This window comes from Typopeltis vanoorti, chromosome 14 (genome assembly GCF_054136105.1).
Source record: "Typopeltis vanoorti isolate ZY-2024b chromosome 14, IOZ_Tvanoo_1.0, whole genome shotgun sequence".
Lineage (NCBI taxonomy): Eukaryota > Metazoa > Arthropoda > Arachnida > Uropygi > Thelyphonidae > Typopeltis > Typopeltis vanoorti.
Genome location: NC_143562.1, coordinates 86,185,679 through 86,209,687, shown reverse-complemented (window position 1 = coordinate 86,209,687; position 24,009 = coordinate 86,185,679). Strand labels below are relative to the sequence as shown.

The window sequence follows — 24,009 nt, the reverse complement described above, 5'->3', positions numbered from 1 at the left end:
AATGTGAACAGCTAATGTTGATTATTTCCCAATACTTTGAGACGGGCATGTAATCAGAGCAGTTAAGATTTGGATGATGTAAATTTTCACATGTTTCAAGAAACAGACAAATTTAAATTTGCTGGAATCAGAAATCTTGGTTTGATTCCAAAGAGCTCTGTGACCAGTGTCAATGGTATAATAAGCAAGGCCAGACTTTTCATACATCTTAAGAATACGATGCAGTCATGATGTTCTCAGATGCTAATTTCAGCCAAATGGTCTGTCTGTCTGTCAAAAATAATGAAGTTTGACATGAACAGAGCACTTGATAGACACCATACAAGGAAAGAGGTGGTAATTTATCTTTGGTAGAAAAGAAGAAGACAGTTCCTGAGCTGCTTTGAAGGTGGTTTATAGACTTGCCAATAATTCTTGCTATTTGTTATGTTGCTTGTTTAAAGGTAGGGTATGGAAATTCTTTTCACATGAGACTGTACTCTGGTTGAAGGATGATATCTATCTGTAATTTTCTGGATGTTTTTTCTATATCCATTAGTATTCTAGATATTTTTTTTATTTAATTCTTTCAACAGAAAAGAATCAGAATAACAGTATTCTGTCATTACTGTAAGATTTCCAGCCACTTCCACTGTTTTGTTTCCTGCCATTTCCTTTTTTATTTTTTTAAATATATTTCCTGTCATTTTCTTTGTTTCCTTTCCTGGGATGGGATCAGAATTTTTCCACCTAAATTCATTATGGTGAACTTAACATGATTTCTCTGTTCCCAAGGGATTCATTATAGCAAGTATCTACTGAATGTTTTTTTTTTTTTCTTTGACTTTGCAGTGGTGTTTGACAATAATACATTAATGGCTTAAATATTAATTAATTATGTATAGAGTTATAATGTTCAAGAAGGATGATGAAAAAATTATGTTGTATAGTTTTTTTGGACAGTTTTTCATATCAAGTTTAATACCTTGATATCAAGTTTAGCACAGTTATATATTATACACTTTGAAGATCATCACATCAGGATGATCCTTTTAAAGAATCACCCTGATGATCTTTAAGTCATCTCATCATCATCATCATCCTTCCAGGGATTTTAGACCCAACAGCCTGTTCCAATCTCATCTCATCTTTCCTTGGTTGTCTCTGACTTCTGTGTCCTCTAACTGGATGGCATAGAAGTAATCTTTTTTTTCTTTTTTTGGGGGGGTAGTCTTGAAATGTCTATTCTTTCAATACATTCAATCCACTTCTTTCGTTATTGTATATTTTGTCCAATCCTGGGTTTATTTTTAGTTCTCTACGTAGCTCCTGCATAGGAATTTCATTTCTCCAGTTTCTATTCTTTTTCCTTCTGCAGTTTTTGTGATCTATGACTTTTGTGGTCTATGACTATAATTCTGTGACTTGTCTTTGACTGACTGAATATAGGGAAGAATTACTGCTCCTCTGAAAACTTGATTGTCATGTTCATCTGGTTGTCTGGAGACGATGTAGGATTTTGTTCACCAGTGTTATTATAGCCATTTTTTGGTAGGATGGTGATAGGATTTGGTGGGTGCAGGTATTGACCGGTATGAGTTGGTATCCTGTAAACTGAGTATTTGAGTTTGTTTTGCTATGATAAAAATGGCAATGAACTATTGATATTGTGGAGCTGGGCCATATGATGAAAATATCATCTGCATTTCGCTGCCACATTTTGGGTCATGTTGCTTGGTGCTCCATGCCTTGTTTCTCAAACTACTCCATGAACAAGTTTGCTAGCAGTAGAGACAAACAGTAGCCCATTGCTAGCCCCCCCCCCCCCCCCCTCTGCTCCAAAAATTCAGTCAGTCATGGACAAGATTTCAAAGTTGCTATGTCAAAAGGATATCAAAGCTGCCTTCTACTCCCTCAATGAAATTTCTAATCTCCCGAGGTCCACTAAAGCTCACCATCCACCACTTAAGAAACCTGGTGTTTACAAGATTACCTGTGCCTGTGGGTTGTGTTACATAGGAAACACAGGCAGGGGTTAGGAGAAATATGCATGTTTGAGCATTTCAGGGATGTGTAGAAAAATGAAAACACAAATCAAGATTGATAGCACATACAATGGAAACTAAACATGAAGTATTGTGGCAACAAACTGAAGTGATCAACATAGATTAACTGCCACTCAAGAGCATTCAAAGAGTCAGCAGAATTGATAAAACATCCACAACAATGCAACAATAAATAAGGCATGATTATTACACCAAGTATGTTCTTCTTCCATAAAACATCTAGTGCACATGGAAGGCAATAGTGTGCATAATGCCACCAACCTTCAAGTGCTTACATAGTACAAGGATTTCAGCATGCATTCCATTGTTAGTTTCTCTTTTTCAAATATTTACATTTTGATTGTTACCTATGACTGGTGTCTGGTGACTGATTTAGCCATCTAAAGCCTTTAAAGAATTTCAAAGAATTGACTTATTTGTTATTATGGAAAGTTCCAGTTTTTCTTCAGCTCACATAGTTTCTTCACTATTAAAACATCATTCTCCACACAGCATTCATTCCACACCTCCCTTAAGCAATCTTCAAGCAGAAGAAATAAGCATGTACTGATGTCGTCATTAACTTTTTGAAAATAAATGTAGAGATGTTTAGTTTAATACTTACATCTCTATGTGACAGATATGGAAATAATTGCTTTTAATTACTGTTATTAAGTTAAAGTGGCACAAGAGAAAATGAAGATTTATGTGGCGGGGGGGGGGGGGGTAAAAGTTACCCACCAAAAGGTATCTTTCATGTGATATATTGTGCACATAAATAAACCAGATGTAACAATTTTATTTACTTTAAAAAGGCAGAAGCACTGATTATAACTGGATATTAACACTGGGAAGACAGTTTAGTGTATTTCATTATTGCTGGAAAATACACTAAAACTGTTATTAGTTGAGTAGAAGCAAATGAAAGTTTAAGAGCCTGCTAGAGGTAAATTTACTTTGGAGTTATGAAAAACTACTGTGTAAAATTAATGTTTATTATTATATTTGTTTTATTTTATTTTGTTTCTCTTACTTATTTATCTTGTTTAACTTTACTTTTCTTATTTGTCGTAATTTTACTTATTTTAATTGTAACGCCGAGTGTAATCTCATTGCTTTAAATAGTCTATCACCTTTAATCCTTTCTTTTAACAATCTAATCCCCCCCCCCCCCTCAAGGTCATATCTATGCTACTTCATGTGCATGTAGTTTAGAATTTAGGAATTGCCTCTGGCTGGAGCCAATTCCTTTGTCTAACTAGCTGGCTTTCTCTCACACAAATCTTTGAAAATTTATTTGTATTTTATGACTGCGCCATCAGAGATCGCGTAGAGGAATTGTATATCTTTCCTATACATGCAAAAGAAATGCCTAGCATAACACGGAAATATCTCGAAAATTCAGCTCTAAGTCAAGCAACGTTTTGAATCTTACTATAAGTCACTCGTAGTTACTCTTACTTTTAAGGTCACACAGGTTCTATCTTTTTATGAGAAGTGCATTGGTAAAGTAGAATCAGGCAAGTTATTTAACAAATAAAACAATTTATTCATGCTAAAGCAAGGTACATATAAAGGTCAATACTGCACATATAAAATTTATCTGGCTCTAAATCTCAACAAAATTGACATGGAAACAATGTAAATCATGTGTCTGGCTCTCCACTCAATTAATTAAACATTTCTCTCTTAAGCTTAATAACTAATACCATAAATATGCTCATACATAAAATCAGACACTGAACAGACTTATACTCACTTTAAATTAATTTAACTCAGACTATAGACATTATCAGGCTTAACTAACTTTCACATACAATTCCCCTTTCAATATATAACATTAGATAATTCCTCTGAATTCTGCAAACTACTTCACAATTACGTAGAAGGGCGGCTTTCCGTCTTTACTACTGTTCTTTTGCTAACAAACTATAAAAGCAATCCTTTCCATAAATTTCACATCTAGGAAAGTTCTACATAAAATCTTACTTGTTACTTTATCATAGTTCATTATACAAGATCCTAGAGATCGTTGACACGTTCCTCTTTCCGATAAAAATCCACAATTAGGCACTATTTCACGACATCGATGATACGTCACATGCGGAGATCATCAAGGAACTTAGCTGTGGGATTTCTGGAATAGACTGTCACTGCTATTACGAGCCTCCTAAAATTGTCGGACTTCTGCTGGCCGGCCGTGGATCCTCATCCTCGGAACAGCAGGACACACAGGAAACTCCTCGTAGTGAGAGCCGACAGAAAACCAAGTCTAAAGCTTTCAGCCCTTTTTCCTCGATTCTTCCCCCTTTTATTTTGCTCTCCGGATCTTGGAACTCCTACAGAGTGAATTGCCCAGATTTTCATGGAGGGGTCTTCTCCACCACCCTACTGTCGCTGAGTTAAGGCAGGAAAGCCTGTACTATGTTGACCTTTGCGAGTTGCGCTAGCCTCAAGTCATACATTTATAATCCCATCATTATATCTTTATAACAATTAATTCTAACATTTTTCCAGATTTAATACAGCATAAATGAGTTAAGTGTTAATCATATTACAAGTATATTTTATTTCCCGAGTAAAATCAGTATAGAGAAATTTTTATTCTAAATTCCCTCTATACAAGATTTTACAACTGTATACATTTTTGCATTGCCAGAATCCTAAGATGCCATGGTTGTCTCTGAATAATCTTCATTGGTTTTTCCAGGCCCTTAAGATCCATGACTTTTCAAGTGTCGTAGTTTCCGTAACTTCAGGTTTAATAAGATAAAGTGTATGCTGGAATAATTTCTCCATAAATTGTGTGTGTTATTCTTGTTAATATGCTTATATGCATGATGAAAATCCTTAGATGTTTTTTTTTTCAGGTAGTAAAACTACCATTTGAAATAAATAAACTAACTCATTCAAAGTTGAAAATCGCTTATGAAAGTTCCTCGCTTCCTAGATAGAATTAATTCAAATCCAGTACTTTCCATCTTTTAAGTGGAAAGCACTGGATGATCTGAATTACAGAGGTTATTACCTTAGATACAGAGGTTCCTTCAGTAACAATACTATGGTATTGTTATTGAGGGAAATTATTACAATAATAATAATAATAAAATGTTATACCATTATTTTACTTGTGGTTTCAGCCAGTAAGAACACAGTTTGGTTGGCTGAATCCCAAATTGCCAGCCTATCCTCGTTCGTTCAGTATCCAGGTAGATACCTAAAAGGGTGCAGCACAAGAAGGTGAGGATTGGAAATTAGGTCAGAAGCCCTGGTCAGTTCTCCACATTCCTTTAAAGGCTATGTGGAGGTCTCCTCTCAGTTATATAGCTTTGACTATTAAGCACTTGCAAAAGGCATATGACAAGGTACCAAGGGAAAAGCTATTCAAAACACTATGATTATATGGTGCCAATGGGACATTATATCAAGCAATACTTAGTCTTTATTTGAGTTTAAGTCAGCAGTTAGAATTGAAGGAAGTACAGTAAGATGGTTTGATGTTAAATCTGGTGTCAAACAAGGACATCTATCCCCTCTGTTATTCGGTATTAACCCATCAATGAGTATAATACCTCTGGTATTAAACCTGATATCAAAATTGGAGATGTTAATCTCGGCTCTTTACTTTATGCAAATAATGTTATACTTTTAAATACATCCAGTACAAGTCTGCAAGATTCCTTGACTAAATTGAATAACTGTTGTAATAAATTTGGTGTGAAAATCAGCAATAACAAGACAAATACAATGAAATTAGGCAGAATCATTGAAAATATCAACTGCATCGTAAATGGAGAACCTATAGAATAAGTAAAACATTTCAGCAACTTAGGCACAAGTTTTAGTGAAGATCTTAAATTAAATATGGAAGTAGACAACAAAATCAACAAAGCCAGTATGGTAGGAAGTGAACTGAATAAATTTATATGGAATAAGAGAGAAATTAGTCAAAACACTAAATTAGCTGTATACAAGATAGTGTTTTTAAACCAATTTTAACTTATGGATCTGAGAGCTGGGTTAGAAATAAACACTTGACCAAAGACTAGAGACCACTCGTATGAGAGCCCTGAGAAAAATTAGATGCATGAACAGATGGCAATAGTGGCAATATCATATTAAAAACGAGGATATTAGGAAAGATCTTGGAATGTGTTAGCAGAGCTAATCTCAGGTGGTATAGTCACTTAAACAGAATGGGAGAGGAAAGATTAGCAAAACAAGTGTTCTCTGCCAGGTTAGCAAGGAAAAGATCCAGGGGAAGACCAAGATATAAGTGTATTGATACAGTAAAAAGTGCCTTAGAAGACAGAAATATAAGATCTGATAATGTTGGAGTCTTAACAGATAACAGATTAATTTGGAAGAAAATTTTATAGGAAGTTAGTAATGATGTAAGTTCTTCATGTAGTACTATCATAATATCCTGTACACCCCTTGAGGGTACATGTCAGGAATTTGATGATGATGATAAAAACAGTAGTAGTTTAGGATGGTGTTTTTTGTTTGTACAAAAACTCCAATAGGGTGAAAGCTAAGACAATAATATTTGCATTTCAACACCTTGCTCTTCATCATCATTATCATCAAATTCCTAACATGTACCCTCATGGGGTGTACAGGATATGATGGTACCAGATGAAAAATTTACATCATTACTAACTTCCTATCTACAATTTTCCTCCAAATCAATCTGTTATCTGTCAAGACTCCAACATTATCAGATCTTATATTTCTGTCTTCTAAGGCACTTTGTATCAGTCGACCTATATCTTGGTCTTCCTCTGGGTCTTTTTCCTGCCTCAGATGCGATTTCTAGGTCAAGCACTCTCTGCCCCCTAGTATTTTCCATTACACGCTGTCGCAGATAGTTCTCCCTTAATAACCGCATAAAATCCAATTCCTTCCTTCCATGTATCCTCTCCTCATTCCAGTCAATGTTACCATAATTGAAATCCCCCATAATAATTACCCTTCTTCCACTCATTTCTTCTATTTGCCTATGCATACTATCCCCACCATTTATTCTATCACCTGGTCTATAGCAGCACACAATTGTATATTTTGTTCTGCTAGCCTCTATCTCACACCAAATAGCCTCAAATGTGCTTTTTTCTCTATCCTGCAGTTCAACTTCTATACTCATCAGCTATCATCAATAACACTCCTCTCCCCCTTTTTATTCTCCCTGAACACACTATACTCGTCACATTCAATCCCACTAGCTTTATCATCTTCTATCAGTCATGTTTCACTAATACCAACAACCTGTGGCCTGGAAGTGCCAACCAAGGCCAAAAACTCCTCCTTGTTCCTAATACTCCTGGCATTAGTGTACATGAATTGCAGAAGCCCATTAGTCCCATCCCTACTTTGATGCCTTATACTAACTATCCCATTCTGATTTGTTGTCCTTCGTACTCGCTCAGGCATATTATACTCATTCATACACTCAACTGCCTCCCTAAAGTCTGCATATCTACCCCCCCCCCCCACCTTAATAAATCTAGTTTCCTTGAGTCTGTACATCCACTTGCACTTCATTCATCAACACTTTTTCAAGCCTGCGTACACCAAATCCATTGAAATGTAAACCATTCATCTTATATAAATCCTTTTGCCCATCGAACTCACTCCACACATCCACAAATTCCACACTAATTCGGCAATTATGGCCCTCCTTCTAAACTTCACTGTCACACCATGGCAAAATACTCACCATCCTAATTCTCTCACTCTTCTCTTTTGCTACCTCAAGTAATTCCCTCAAATCCTCTATCATTTCCATTTTGTCTTCTTTCATATCATTTGTTCCTGCCACGACTATCATTTCTTTCACCCTCTGTTTTTGCACTCTAATAGACTCGCTGACGTCCTTTATGTTCGCACCCGGTTGGTACGATTTCGCCAAACTCTCAACTATCACACCTCTTAATAACGAATCTCCGTACAGCACTCACTCCTTCATTTTGTTTACATTTACGAACATTCTCTTATTTTTCATATCAGACTTTCGCCGTTTATTAGTTAGTATGTTCGGTACACATTTTTGCATACGCTCCACTTGCCGTTTTGCTCTATGTATCGCTCTGCTCAACTGTGCAATCTCACTACTTGCATCTATCTCACCATTTTCATTATCATTTAAATCATCCATTCGTTCTGTATTTTTACCATCATTTACACTTTCAACGTCGCTCTCACACCTATCTAGTACTACCTCGCAATTTCTTATCACATCGCTATTTTCTATATTCCAACTTTCTTTAATGATATCACTCTCGCCACCCGACACGCTTTAGATCCTCATTCTCCTTACACTTTCTGCACATATTTACTCCACTATCACCATCTAACATTGCATAAACTCTTTTATATCAAAATTCTTAAACAAACATGGCGACCTGGCCGCCATTTTTTTTTTATCGATGCCATGTGGACGCTATCGTATCTTAAAAATAATAATTAAAATAGCACAGAAAACACAAAAAAATTGCACAGACACCCTAAGATACGAAAAACAACCAATACTACGTAAAATTCTAGTAAAATTGCCAATGATAACATAAAATACTACTGAACTTTTCAGGAGCTCTCGACAAGCCAACGATCATATCAGTGCGATATGATCTTATCACATTACGACGATCATATCAGTGTGCATATCTTCTAACTCTTGATTGAGTAATTATCTTTAATCTAATAATTCTAAGTGGTGCAGTCTAAAAATATAAATTTCTTGGGATTTTAAGAGAGGTAAGGTTTGAGGACTCTTGTCACAAATAAAATTTGGCTCTACCCTAAGGTTATTTCTTTGTGTGATAGAGATACCACATGACCCATGTAGAAGACACCTCACTTCTAGCGGCCAGATGTAATGATTTAAGGAATAATATTGAGAGGAGACACAACACTGCTCCAAATTGCGATCACACATTTTTACACCAAAGTTTACATGCAGATCTCTGTTGTTTTTGCAATAGCCAACTAGCAAATGGCTCTACCGGCTTTGAGGTTTACGCGCACATTAGTTAAAACATGTACAAAGACTTTTACACAAATGACACCAACCGAATCAACACACAGGCGACACTACATGGTGAAAGCTAGATTTTTTTCTCTCATACAGTGGTCTGTTGTTGGATGGCTTGAGTGCAGGTAGTGTGAATGAATGTAAAAAGGTGACAGCTGGTGTGAGTGATATGTGGCATACCTCAACAAGTCCCTGACACCAAGGTCTATAATAATAATAATGACTCAAGAAATATAATATGTCCACCCACTCATATCTGGTGAGCAGATTTTGCCAGCTAGCAAGTAGCTGCAGAAATGAACAAAATAAATTTTTTTTTTTTATTTAATAAAAATAACTTTCTAAACAAAATTTTTTAACTATAAGAAAATACAGATGCTGGGACATATCATTAAAAATAATAGGGGGAAGTACAGTTCTTGCAGTTATTGATCTCTCCTGATCCCACAAGATTTTCTACTACTTTCCTGATAAAGTAATGAAGGGCATTCACCTTCAGTTTTTCCAACCTTTTTAATAGATATTTTATTTTTATAAACAGCTGTCATATAACAAATGCAAACAACATTTGAATGCATTATCATGTTCAAACAGTCACAGTAGGTCTTTTCCACTGGGAAACTCTGGATTTTTGCTGCACAAAGCAGGTAAAACCAAGAGTAGAACAGGCGCAATTTACAGACAATACCATAACATGCATCATGGCCGTAATTGACATCTTTCGTGTGGAGCATAAGGTTTTCAGAATTTGTTCAATCCTGATGATAATATTAATTTAAAACATCACAGGTAAATTATAAGAGAAAAACCACATATCAGATTTGATTCAAGTCCTAGCTCTTAGCTTTCAATAATATTTGTAAGAGGTTTTATTTGGAGGGAGGACACCTTCTGGGTACAGGAGGATTCAACCTAACCCCTTATGTTACTTTTAATTATGATAAGAGCAAAGTCAGGGGGGTGCTTAAGGGTCAAAGCTGTATAACTGAGAGAAGACCTCCACATAGCCTTTAAAAAAATGCAGAGAACCAACCAGGGCTTCTGACCTAATGTCCAATCCTCACCTTCTCATGGTGCACCCTGTTAGGTATTTACCTGGATACTAAATGAATGAGGATGGGCTGGCAATTTGGGATTTAGCCGACCAAACTGTATTCTTACTGGCTTAAATCAATATACAAAATGATGGTACAACATGACAAATTTCATGCTGACTGGGGTGTCACCCGGTTAAACAAGGCCCCCCGTTGTTTTCACCAGGGAACCAGGATGAACAGTGAAAAGTCAGCTACTGGAACAAATCTGAAAAAACACCCCAACTCAACATCCCCAGAGTTAAAGATCGGTACTATCAACCTAAGAAGCCTGAATGGCAAAAAAATGGAGCTAGCTGAGAAATTAGATAAGTACCAGATCGACATAATAGGGGTGACTGAAACAAAAAAGACAAAAACTGGTGAGATCTTTCTGAGCAATAAATACAAAATGTTATATTCAGGAAATGACAATCAAGCAAAAGAAGTTGTAGCCATAGTATTCAACACAAAATACGAGGCTAATCTTTTTGAATGGCAGGCAGTCTCAAGTAGAGTGATGTAGGCAAATATGAGAATGGGGAACTGGACAATGAGACTTATTTGTGTGCTTATGGTCTCACAGAAGGTTCTACTAAGGTAGAACTGGAGGAATTTTTTGATGCTTAAGAAAAAGCAACTGATACAATGAAAAAGGAAAAGTTGGTCCTTGTTGGGGATTTAAATAGCAGAGTAGGAAATGGTGTCAGACATACAAAAATATTTTGGGAAAATTTGGAGAAAATGGTTGTGAGCGAGGAACCTGTGGAACAAGTAAAACATTTCAGCTACATAGGCATGATTTTTACAGAAGATGGTAAATTAAATATGGAAATAGACAACAGAATCAACAAAGCTGGTATGGTAGGTAGTCAACCGAATAAATTCATATGGAATAAGAGAGAAATTAGTCAGAACACTAAATTAGCTGTATACAAGACAGTGTTGAAATTATTCCAAGCTTATGAGGAGGGAAAATTTCCAGCTTGGGATATAGAGCCCGTTCTCTTCTTGATGACCTAAATGAACTTCTTACAGAAATAAACCATCTGAAAACTTCTTTCGAAGTTAATGGATATTCCAAGAGAATCATTGACAAATTCCTTCTTAAACCTCCTAGACATCACTCAGAAGAAACAAATAGATTCAAAGGCAATATATCTATTCCTTACATAAGTACTGTTTCACATAAATTAGCAAAAGTTCCAAGAAAATACAATATCAGAACCTTGTTCACTCCACTTCCAAAGATCCGTTCCTTAATTAGCCACCCAAAACCTTGTCATCATCATCATCAACTCAAATACCCTGGTGTATATAAAATATTATGTGATTGCGATATTCCTTATTTTGGGCAGACAGACAAATCTGTCGAAATGCATATGGAAGAACATATGAGAGACATTACTTACAAGAGACAGTGAGCGAGTGCATTATCAAGTCATATCCTTTTTTTTTGGCCAATCCTAATGATGATAACCAAAGCACAAAGTCTACTGGGAAAACTCTACTAACATCTTCCGTTGCAGTGACGAAATAGAGAGAAAAATTGTGGAATCTAGAGAAATCATTTTCAATCCTGTTCATCTCTGCAGAGCAATGGTTGAGATATTCCTTGTCCCTTGGTAAAATTAGTGCATTACAGAAGCTAATTTAGCTTTAAGCTTTAATACATTACAAAGTGTTTTGCTTCTTGGAAAGAACTGTTTTAGAATACAGTGACAAAAACAAATTAAAAGAAAAGAAACTGTTTCAAAAAGAAAACTCTTATCTTTGATTCAGTAAAGAGACTGAATATAATGATTTCATAGAGTAATAATACTTTTGAGGCAGGTTTATAGATTAATTATATCATATTTATACTTCTGCCAGTATAAATATCAGTAAGATAATTGTTAGAAATTGTTATTTCCACTGTTAGCAACCCACAGGCTACCCTGACTTTGGGCCTCTTTGATAATTCACTATAATTAAATCTCCTTTTCTTTCATTATAGGATTATTTGTATAAAAATCAAATATTAAATCCAGCATTATTTTAAAGCCGAAAGTAGAAACTATAAAAGTTTGTAAAGAAGTTGACCAGAGAGCTTACAGGAGTACACTTGCAAGCATTTACAAGTTGCCCTAGCGCAGACCGTATAGAAGACAAAGGTGCCGCCAAGCGTCTATATATTCAATTTTTATTGGTCCATTTCGATAAGGTTTCACTGGCCTGACAGTTGTTTCGAACTAGTTGGTTCTGTTCGAAGACTAGGCAGAAACCTTAAGAGAGCAAAAACTCTCATTCAGTACTAATGAACTCCAAGTGTTGGAGAGGTGTATTTTTCGTAAATGAACTCTCAGTCAGTGCATAAAGTATTTACTAAAATAAAGAGCCAAAGGCTTCATTTCGGCAATGCACAATTATATAAATCGAGTGCATATTAAATCCAGCATTTTTAAAATTTTTTTTTAATTGAAAATAAAATTTTATTTATGTACTGGATACCAGCTACGTTAAAACACGAAAAGGTATTGTTTTTTTTTATGTGATAATATGTGAAATTAAGTGACAATATTATGAAAGGTTTTCTATTAAGAAAGTGTCTCTGTACACAGGTAAGGACTGTATCAAACTTCAAAAAATATTCAGTTTCCGAAGATCAACCCTTCCTAACATGGTTATTTTTACTCCTCTTGATCCAAGTGGCCAGTTGTGGACTGCAAAAATGCCTACTTATTCAATACTTCAGAGGCTTAAAGTGCTTTCTCTGGAAGCATTAAAAGTCTTAGAAAAGCAGCTAGATCAACCTTGTGAAGCAGATTTCAAGGTAAAGCTTTTATTTAGAATTATTTAATATTTATCTTTTCAACAGAAACCATTTTATAACTCAACCATTTTTAATTCTATACTTAAAATCAAAAGAAGGAAAATCAAACAAATACAAAGAAAATTGGATGGAACATGGAAACCAAATGACCAACACTCGATATCCTAAACAATTAATAAGTTATATAAACCAGTTGGGAAGAGAAGGCTGGGCAGACTTCAAAAAAGATATTAGATTGCAAATGAGACTGTCAGATCAATATGTTTTCACTTGGTTAGACTATAAATTATATATTTAGTTTAATCCTTTATCCAAGTGTAAACAACAAAGTTTGCACCTGAAGTATCTTCAGGGCTGGGCAACTCGTGGCAAAGGTGGACAAACTTCACATTACTTGCCTTAGTATCCCATAATGCAAAGCACATCTTCTTGCAATCATGTATAATGCTATGCATTAAGGAAAGGGTCACTACCCAGACTGGTTTCGACCTTTATTGAGGTCTCTTCAGTTGGTATCACCTCTCCAGACCCAGAGGTGATACCAAGATTGAAGCAATGCAGATGTCATATTTACCTATACAAGTTGGCAAAAGGTGTCACACACCTTATTATTAAATTACTCTGGTTTAGAGAAAGATATTGGAAGTTTTTTTCACTTGGTTAGACTATAAATTATATATTTAGTTTAATCCTTTATCCAAGTGTAAGCAAACAAAGTTTGCACCTGAAGCATCTTGAGGACTGGAGCAACTCGTGCAAAGGTGGACAAACTTCATATTACTAGCCTAAGTATCCCATAATGCAAAGCACATCTCCTTGCAGACATGTATAATGACCACAAGACATCAATAAAGAGAAGAGACCTCAATAAAGGAAGTGTTTTGAACCTGTACCATTGGCTTTCTACTCTTGGTCTTTGTAAATCTCTTTTCCTACTTCTTTCATCTTCTCTTCTATTTTACTTTTATACTCAGTGGCTGTTTCTTCTTTCTTTAGTTTGTAGTTCTTTATCTTAACATTTATTCCCTTGCTACTTTTTCTACATTTTTCAACTTTTATTTTATGGATTGTTTCCAGTACTAATAGATAGTGATCACTGCCTATTTAAGGACTCTATAGACTCTTGCATTTTTTGTATATCCTTTCAGTAGGATCTGCTTATGATGGCTTAGTCAATTATAGATTTTTTATTTCCGCTGGGCTCTTCCCTGGTAAACGTATGGATTTCTTTATGCTTGAACATAGTATTTGCTATTACTAAATTATTTATAAGGCAAAGATTTATTATTCTGGGTTATTTCTCCTTGTGATCCCAACACTTGTTTTGTGTCTTCGTCTACTTGATTCCTTACCTGGCGGTTAAGATCTCCTAGAACTATAATATGGCCTTGGACTTCTTCAATTGTTTTTTGTAAGAGTTCGAAGAATTCATCTTTAATTTCTTTATTAGCATTATCATTTGGGCCATATGCAACAATTACAGTGAATACTTGGTTACCTGATTTAAAATCTATAGTGATTGTCAACAACCTTTCATTTATTAGTTGCCATTTAGTAATATATTTTTCGAGATCTGGTTTAATTAAACATGCTACCCCTTGTTTACCTCATTCGCTTGGGTTTAACCCCTGAATAGAAAAGTATATATATCCATCTTTCATTTTCTGGCAACCTTGACCTTTCTTTTTTGTTTCTGTGACTGCTAGGAGATCCAATCATGATTTTTTGAATTCATTTATTAATTTGTTTTCTTTACCATGTAAACTTTTAACTTTCCATATCTCATGTACCTTTTTCCTCACTTTGTCGTTAACCATTTAGGCAGTTCAGCTAGCTCTTTGTTATTTCTTTTAATGTGTGGAATTTTAAGGTGTGTAGGGGATTATCCTTCAGCACCTGAGTCTGGTGTGGGGCTGCCACCTTCAAGGCCTCCAGACTGGCCTATGAAAAAGTGCTATCCTGTTGGTCCATGGGAGGTATTTCCCTCCTACCCTTCATAATAAACTGATAAGCATTCCCTGATCTGCCACCTAGGGACGTGCCCGATGGGGATTACAGGTGGAAAGAAGGAACTTGTTCACATATATCTTGAAAAGCTGTGGATTGTATTCCTTGAGAAACACATAAGATGACAGACTGTTCCAGGGGGCAGAAGTGGAAGGAATGAACAATGAGGAGGAAAAATTGGTTCTGTGAATTTGGAGAAGCACTGTGAGGGAGTGTTGGTTAGTTACTGCATGCATTTCACTTAAGTTGACAGAGAGTGGGAGTATTATTGATACTAATTCTGATGAACAGCAGTCATAGAAGTATTTGTAGAAGATGTAAGCAGCAGAAACTGAGTGCCTCTGTGAAAATGAGTGAAATATATCAGTGCTGGGGAATCATTGATCAGCTTGACTGCTCTTTTCTGTACAGAATCCAGTATCTTTAGGGAGCTCTTGGGGGGAACCACCCAAGATAGACTTTCTTTTTTTTTTTTTTTGTTTGTGATATGTTTGTGCCAAGAGAAATTGAGGTTAGTGTTATCCCAAAAAGATAAATCTAAACATGTGTGGGGATTTTGGTATTATCAAAAAATAAGGCTGGTAGAGAAGGGTTCTTTTTTATGTAATATAAGAGTTGTGTTTTGCTTGCATTAAAAATGACCAGATTATTCAAACTCCAGTAATGAATGTTTCAGAGATCTGTATTAAGGTGGTAGTGGTTAGAGCTCTGGAAATTGTGGTGATTTGTGCATTACCAGATTTGTCAAATGGAAGGGAGGAATGCAATGTGCTGTCATTAGCAAAACTGTGTATTGGATTGATGTCTGCTGGAGTAAGTCATTATATCAAAGGAATAGGGTGGGTGAGACAACCTGCATTAGTTGTTACTTAAAAGATAAATAACCATGTACCATCACCTGAAGTGGGCATCCAATCAGAAGCTGGCAGTCCAAATGCAGAAATCAGGGGTTAGACCAAATGATGGGAGTTTACTAAATAGGTCCTTGTGCTAGTCCCAGTCAAAGACCTTGGGGGATATCAAGGGCAACCACTTAGGACTACCCAAACTTTTCCTTAGTATTTGTTCTGTGTTAACGACATAAGTGAGTAGATTGCCTGGTGACCTGTTGGTCACCAGACAATCTACTCACTTACACTGGAGAAACCCATACTAGCGGTCATTTATTAGCTGAGAGTTTTTAAGATAGCATAACATTTGATAGCCTTTTCCATTAATTTAGAAAGAACTGGAGTAAGAGAAATTGGACTGTAGTTTGAGGGTATTGATTCTCCTTTTTTAAGGATAGGTTGAATATAAGCTAATTTTCATACTTCAAGGTATAAGAGAGCGTAAAAAGACAACACAGAATTGGAGTCATCTCTGGAGCACAGACCTTTAGGACAATTGGAGGAATGCCATTGGAGCCAGGAGACTTTTTTGATATCCAGTTTGAGCAAAATTTTCATGGTCTCTCTCTTTGGTAAAAGAAGACACTGGCATTGAATGTTGAGTGTCTGTGTAGGATGTTTTGGGATCATTTACCAAAATCAGCAGTACAAGAATTGGAGGAGAAGTAGGAAGGCAGGAGATTGGTTTTTTCTGTGGGTGATGATACAACAGAGCCATCAGAATGTAACACTGGCAGAAGTTTTGGGCAACTATTCTGGGCTTTGGCATAGACAGGTGAACTTCTGGATGCAAGGCAGTCATGGTATGCTCAATTTTTTTTTTTTTGTGGGGGGGGGGGGGGGTACGGCTTAGGCACACCTGCGGGAGAACCAAGATTTAGGTAGAGGACAGGAACTTAGGCGGAATGGGGAATGCATATTTCCATTCTAATAAGAATTATTTCAGTTAATAATTCAGCACATATGTTTGGGTGAGATGGCTGGAAGTAATAATTCATCCAAGGAAATGTGGTGTAGCAGTTGCGTAGATTCTTCTCCCACTTTGCTTTCTTGTAATGCCATACAATGCGTGAATGTGAGTGGTTATGTTTGTGTTGTTTCATAGGAGAAGAGATCAGCATGAGATTGTGGTTTGAGCTTATCTAGGGGAAAAGACTATATTAACCGTGTATTTGGATGGTTCAAATTTGGATAGTGAGGAAGAGGCCCAAAGTATTTGGAAAGTAGTTGGGGTTGTCTGGTATTTAGGTAGACATGTATACTGTTTGTGTGAGGTTGTTGGTGATGGCAAATGACCCAGCTTTCAGCTTCTCTACCTGCTTGATCTGTACAGTTGGAGTAGGAGAGCCAGCTGGTGTTGTGAACATTAAAGTCTCTAAGGAAAATGACTTCACTGTTAGGAAAGTTGGATTGAAGAATATCGACTTTTAAGGAAAGGAAATCTAAAAGTTCAGAATGGTTGGTGGCATTAGGGGAGCAGTAGAGACAGCAAATGAATTTGGTGGAATAGGGTAGAGATTTTCAGAGAAGATCAAAATCGGGAGATTCCAGTTGGGACTCTTTGACATGGTATGTTAGCAAACATGTATAAATTGTATTGTACATATGAATTGTACAAATATGTATTGTACAAATGGAGATGAGCTAATAATTAGGAACTTAGGAGATCAAACTGTATTCCATATTGTCAGTTAATTTTAATTTATTATGATGGTAGAACATAATCCAGAATCATGTTAGCTGAGGTTTTACTTGCTTAAACAAGGCACTTGCTGGTTTTATTAACTGAGCATCCAGGCATTTTTTGCAATTAAGAAGTTATAGGTTTGAATCCCACTGTAATATCACTGCTTGTAAAACTTTAGTTGAAATTTATTGCTTATTGCAAGATCACTATGCTGCTTATTAGAGATGTGAAGAAGCTTAAAAAAAGTACCAGTATAGGTTGGATTATTTAACCATTAGCCTGTTCATGGTATACAATTATTCATGTACTATAGGTTTCCAACTGTAGATGGATAAGATTATCACTTGCCATTCACTGGAACAACTTTAGTAAAACTACAGGCACCATCACACTATGGGAAATACAGTATATAAAGTAAGGGAAAATAGGTGTATAGTTAAGTACTGCTGTTTACTGATTATTATTTTTTATTTTTTATTTGATAATTATTTTATAATTTTGGTCATGTCATTTTTTACTTTCCATACTAGCCAGTCTAGTAATCATTGTTACTTGGACATATATACTCTAGAAGTGTATACTGCTTTGTATGTACTGTGCAAATGAAAATGTAACACGAAATGTCTTGCTCTATATACTTGACCCAAAATTTGAAATCACATTCCTCTTGTGACTCAAATGGTACCAGTACCACAGCAGTAAAGCTACTTACCATAGGTAGCACAGTATTAATGAAAATTACCACTATCAGTTGGCTCTCACTATAGCAAACATTGCTTTAACAAACTTTCACAATGTGACAAATTAAAAAAAAAGTCTCAATCAAAATCCCATAGGTACAGTGCTATGTTAAAAGAAATTTACTGTAAGGGGTGTTTTCAGATTTTTTTTTAGTTAAGATTGGAGTCCTTCAAGATTTATTTTGAAACAGATGTAATTGCAACTACTATTGATGGATTGATGGCACTAGTTATGGAAAAATTAGGAAAATTATTGACAATCTTTCAATAGTTATGTTACACCACAAAGTTTATCTTGCTGTGATACAAGTGTTTCATGCCAAAAATATCAAAAGATAGCAGTGGTAGTCACAATGATGATGATGATGATGTTCATTCTAAATACAATAATGAATAAAACAACAAATTAGACTGATAATGTAGAATATACTTTACAGGATGATGTTTCCACAGCAATATCTAGTGCTTAAGGGTCAAAGCTGTATAACTGAGAGGAGACTTCCACATAGCCTTTAAAGGAATGCGGAAAACCGACCAGTGCTTCTGACCTAATATGCAGTCTTTACCTTCTCGTGATGCACCCTGTTAGGTATCTAGCTGGATACTCAACGAATGAGGATGGGCTGACAATTTGGGATTTAGCCAACCAAATTGTATTCTTATTGGCTGAAACCACAATATAAAATGATGGGGCAACATGACAGAACTTCATGCTGGCTGGGGCATCACCTGATTAAACAAGGCTCTCATTGTTTTCATCAGGGAACCAGGGCAACCAGTGGAAAGTTTCTGAACTCAACATCACCAGAAGGGCGATGATCGGTACTAAGAAGCCTGAATGGCAAAGAAATGGAACTAGCTGAGGAATTGGATAAGTACCAGATCAACATAACAGGGGTGACTGAAACAAAAAAAGACAAAAGCTGGTGAGATCTTTCTAAGCAGTAAATACAAAATGTTATATTCAAGCAATAACAGTCAGGGAAAAGAGAGTAGATACAGTATTCAACACTAAATATGAGGCTGATCTTGAATGACAGGCAATATCAAGTAGAGTGGTGTGGGCAATTATCAGAATGGGGCCTTTATAGAATGTTTTGATATATATCTTCTTCTTCGTCCTATCCAGGTTCTAGTCCAAGTGGCCTGTTCCTGACTCAGTCCATCTTGGTCGTTCCCTATTTCTTGTACCTCCAGGCTTATATGTCAATAAATCAGCTTGTGCCTTAGAGAATAAAGAAACAAATGTAAGAAAGCTAAACACTATGTAAAACTAGCTAAACAAAAGTCATTGGAAGACTTTGGTAAGAACATAGAAAGTAAATATCAGGAAGGTGGTGAAATATTCTGGAGGCTAAGAAAAAGCTAAGAAATGGAGGAAAGAGTGTTGTAAAAGGAATTGGAGATAGTAATGGTGACATAATAACTGGAGATGACGATATCCTTGACATATGGGGTAATTACTTTGAAAAATTGCTAAATGAAATAATCAGTGACAGCACAGTGGTAAAAAAAAAAAAATCAACAGGCATGCAATCAGGAATACTTATCCATACTTGAAGTAGAAAAAGCCATCAAAGGCTTGAAATGTGGAAAGGCAGCAGGAGTAGATGATATTCGACCAGAAATGCTGAAGTATGGTGGTATAAGAGTCTTACAGTGGCTGCACTGCATAGTTCAGAAAGACTGGACAGAAGGACGAATTCCTGATGATTGGAGTAGAGCTCTCATAGTACCCATATAAAAAAGAAATAAAACTGAATGTGAGAATTGCAGAGGTATTTCTCTGTCGAGTGTTCCTGGTAAAATTTATGCAAGTATACTCGAGAAACGGTTGAGAAGGATTATGGAAGAGAAGCTTGGTGAAGTGCAAGCTTGATTCAAGCCAAATAGAGACTGTCAGGATCAGATTTTCACTTTATGACAAATAGTTGAGAAATCATAGGAATATAACAAAGATCTGTATTTAAGTTTTGTAGATCTGAAAAAAGGCATATGAAAGGTACAAAGAGAAAAGCTGTTTAAAACACTTCAGTTGTATTGTGTCAATGGGGCATTATATCAAGCAATACTTTGTCTTTATAGAAGTTGTAAGTCAGCAGTAAGAATTGAAGGAAGTACAAGAAGGTGGTTTAATGTTAAATCTAGTATCAGATAAAGAAGTACATCATCCACTCTGTTATTCATTATCTATATGGATCACATTATGAAGGAAAGTGGTATTAAACCTGATATCAAAATTAGAGATGTTAATCTTAGCTCTTTAGTTTATGTGGATGATGTATACTTCTAAATAAATCTAGTACAGTTCTAAATAAATCTTGAACTGTAATAGTCTATTACAACTAGTTGTAAATCTAGTTGTAATAGATTTGGTATAAAGGTCAGCAATAACAAGACAAAGACAATGAAAATAGGCAGAAGCATTGAAAATATCAACTTCATCGTGAATCGAGAACAAGTAAAATATTTCAGCTACTTAGGCACGATTTTTAGTGAAGATGGTAAATTATATATGGAAATAGACAACAGAATCAACAAAGCTGGTATGGTAGGAAGTCAACTGAATAAATTTATATGGAGTAAGAGAAAAATTAGTCAAAATACTAAATTAGCTGTATGCAAGACAGTGTTCAAACCAGTTTTAATTTATGGATCTGAGGGCTGGGTTAGAAATAAAACACTTGACCAAAGACTAGAGACCGCAGATATGAGAATCCTGAGAAAGATTAGGGGTGTGAACAGATGGCATCAATGGCAATATCATATTAAATACGAGGATATTAGGAAAGAACTTGATATTGCTAGCATCCAGAAATGTGTTAGCAGAGTTAATCTCATATGGTATGATCACTTAAACAGAATGGGAGAGGAAAGATTAGCAAAACCAGTGTTCTCTGAAAAAGATTCAGAGGAAGACCAAGATGTAGGTGGATTGATACAGTAAAAAGTGCCCTAGAAGACAGAAATATAAGATGTTTTAATGTTGAAGTCTTGACAGGTAACAGATTGATTTGGAGGGAAATTGTTGATTGGAAGTTAGTAAGGAGGTAAGTTTTTCATGCAGTACTATCATATCCTGTACTTCCCTTGTGGACACATGTCAGTAATTTGATGATGATGAAAAATTGTGAAATTGTTTAAATAACCTCCAGGAAATTCTATTTTGAAAAAAGAAATAATATAGAGAAATGTAGGTTTACAAGTTATAGACTGCAAAACATGGTGGATTACATTAGATCTGTCAGTCATTGTATTCCAGTGACTGACAGATTTTTAAGGATTTTAAAACAAGTAATAATTGTTTTACAAGAATTAAAGCTACCTTATATATGGAATAATGCATATTCAAAAATTGCTTGAAATATATTCATTTGTTTAAATCCACAAGAGTTGAAGTACTAAGCAATTATGATGCAAATCTGCCAAGAAGTGGAGGAATTTTTAGAATCCTCTTTTGTAATTAGGAAAAACAAAATTCTGTTTTGAATAATAGGCTTTTGAAAGAAATTACATAGCAACTTTTTAAACATAGGGATAACGTCTTAGTATCACTTATTAAATATCTGAATAACTCAAAATGTTTAAATAAGATTAATAATGGTTTTATTTTGTTGTGGCAATAAAAATGATACTGTATTGTCTGGAAAATCAAGAATGGAATGAAGTATCAAAGAAAAATGTACTTCAGCAGAAGAGTTTGAAACAGAAAAACAATGCAAACAAAGAAATGGAAAATTATGATCTTTGAGAATTAGAAGTTGATCTAAAACAGAGCCAGCAAGAGATATTAACTTCGGTGGTGAAATCAAACAAGGTATTTTAATTATTAAGAAGTGAAATGAGTTTATATGAAGTGATGTTGTTGTTGTTATGTTCCATCGAGTTGTTTTCAACTCCTGGAATTAACTTTCGACTCCTCGATTCTATGAACATATATTCTCCATTCATATCTATCCCTGGCCATATCTTCCAAGCTCATTCCAGTTGCTTCTTTAACTCCATCCACCCACCCATCTAATTCATGGTCTTCCTCTTCTCCTGCTACCATCTACTTTAGCAAGCATCATCATCTTCTCCAGACTGTCATTTGCTCACATAATATGTCCGAAGTATGACAGTTTTTGCTTGATGATTATAGCTTCGAGGGAGCAATCTGGCTTTATTCTGTCTATCACTGATTTATTGGTTTCGTTTGCTTTGCAGTCCATGGTATTCTTAGTAAGTGTCTCCAAACCCATAAATCAAATGCATCTATCTTCCTTCTTTCACTTTTTCTGATTTTTGTTGCGAGGCTAATATCTTTATCTTTAAAGATCTTGCTTAAATTTGTCATTGCTTTCTTTCCGAGTAATAATCTTCTTCTAACTTCTTCAGTACAATAACCATCTTTATCAATTCGGGATGAAGTGACATACTGACACTGAATCTGAAATTTTGTTAGATACATTACAAACAATTAGGCTTACGTTAATCAAAAATTAGAAATTTTTCTACTTCAGGTTTTTTTTTGCTTTCTAAACAATGATCTAGGCTTTCCAACCAAGCAATTAATTATTATTTTTTTAATTCTACCTTACAATAATTATAAAATTTAAATCTTGATATTAGTTTATTTACTTATTTTTTTGTTTCCAGTATTGGTGCTTAGAATTTCTTTTATGTTAATCTGAAACACAGTGTTTTTTAAGAAATATACAATGTTATCTGTCTGTAAGCTGTACCAGTATAATTTTTTTAGTTTACAGTTGTTGAACTTTTTTTTTTTTTCAGTTGAAATGTAGTTAATTATTATAGCATTTTATGACAAGAATGAACACAAAAATTCTTATTTAAGAGAATTGCAAATATTAAATCAATAAGAGTAAAATTTTTGGGAATTCTCAATTCCTGTTCCCGATTTCTGAAAATTAAAAAATGTTGGGAATTTTGGAACCATATACATAGATGTGCTTTACCATTGCAAGCAGAGATTCAAGGATTATTTATCTAAATTTTTCAGCTTTTTTTTTTTTTTTAGCAAATATTTCGTCCAACTCTGCATCTTTATGATGCTTTAATTCATATGAAGACTTCGCAAATACCCAGAAGGTATCAGGGAATTGACTTTCCTGAAAATGGCAATCCACCTCCATATAGTTTAAACATGCATCCAAGCAACCTGCCACTGCCTGTTATAGGATATGATCCCATCGTTTTTTACATAAAGAAATTGAAGGTAAATTTTTTTCATTATACCATAATGTGTTTCAGTACTCATTTCTTTGTATTTTTTGCTAATAATGTTTCCTACTTTTTAATTATCATTGCATAATGCTTTTTTCCAGAATAAAATGCTATTAGAACAGGAACATAAAACATCATATCACTACATTTATCATTCTGTTTATCTTTCATAAACATGATGAATAAAATGTTTTCCAGAAATATGCAGGTTTTTTTTAAATTTCATCTGATATTTTAGAAAAATAGGTGCACTGCATAAAGATTCCTATTAAAGAAAAGACCTTAAAATAAAGAGAACAAAGGAAATAGTTTGAAAATCATTGAAAAAAAAATGTATATACAGGGTGTTCGGGATAAATTTGACATATTTATAATTAATTATATTTTTCCGTAAGTTACATGTATTAACACACACTTCTCTTCATTTAAAAGTTTGGACCCTTCTTCATTCATATACAAGATGTCAGAAAGGATGGATAGCTGGAACCCACCTGAATCATGGAAGAGAATAACTTGT

At 35.1% G+C, this 24,009-nt stretch overlaps 1 protein-coding gene across 1 annotated transcript in view; it reads left to right on the top strand.

The window, feature by feature from the left end:
- Mat89Ba (nucleolar protein 6 Mat89Ba) overlaps positions 1–24,009 on the top strand; it is a 329,267-nt gene that overhangs the window by 271,370 nt on the left and 33,888 nt on the right. Inside the window, exons 20-21 of the mRNA XM_090403430.1 lie at positions 12,731–12,942; positions 23,287–23,484. Of these exons, the coding sequence (XP_090259556.1) occupies positions 12,731–12,942; positions 23,287–23,484 (410 nt within the window). The remainder of the gene's footprint in view (positions 1–12,730; positions 12,943–23,286; positions 23,485–24,009) is intronic.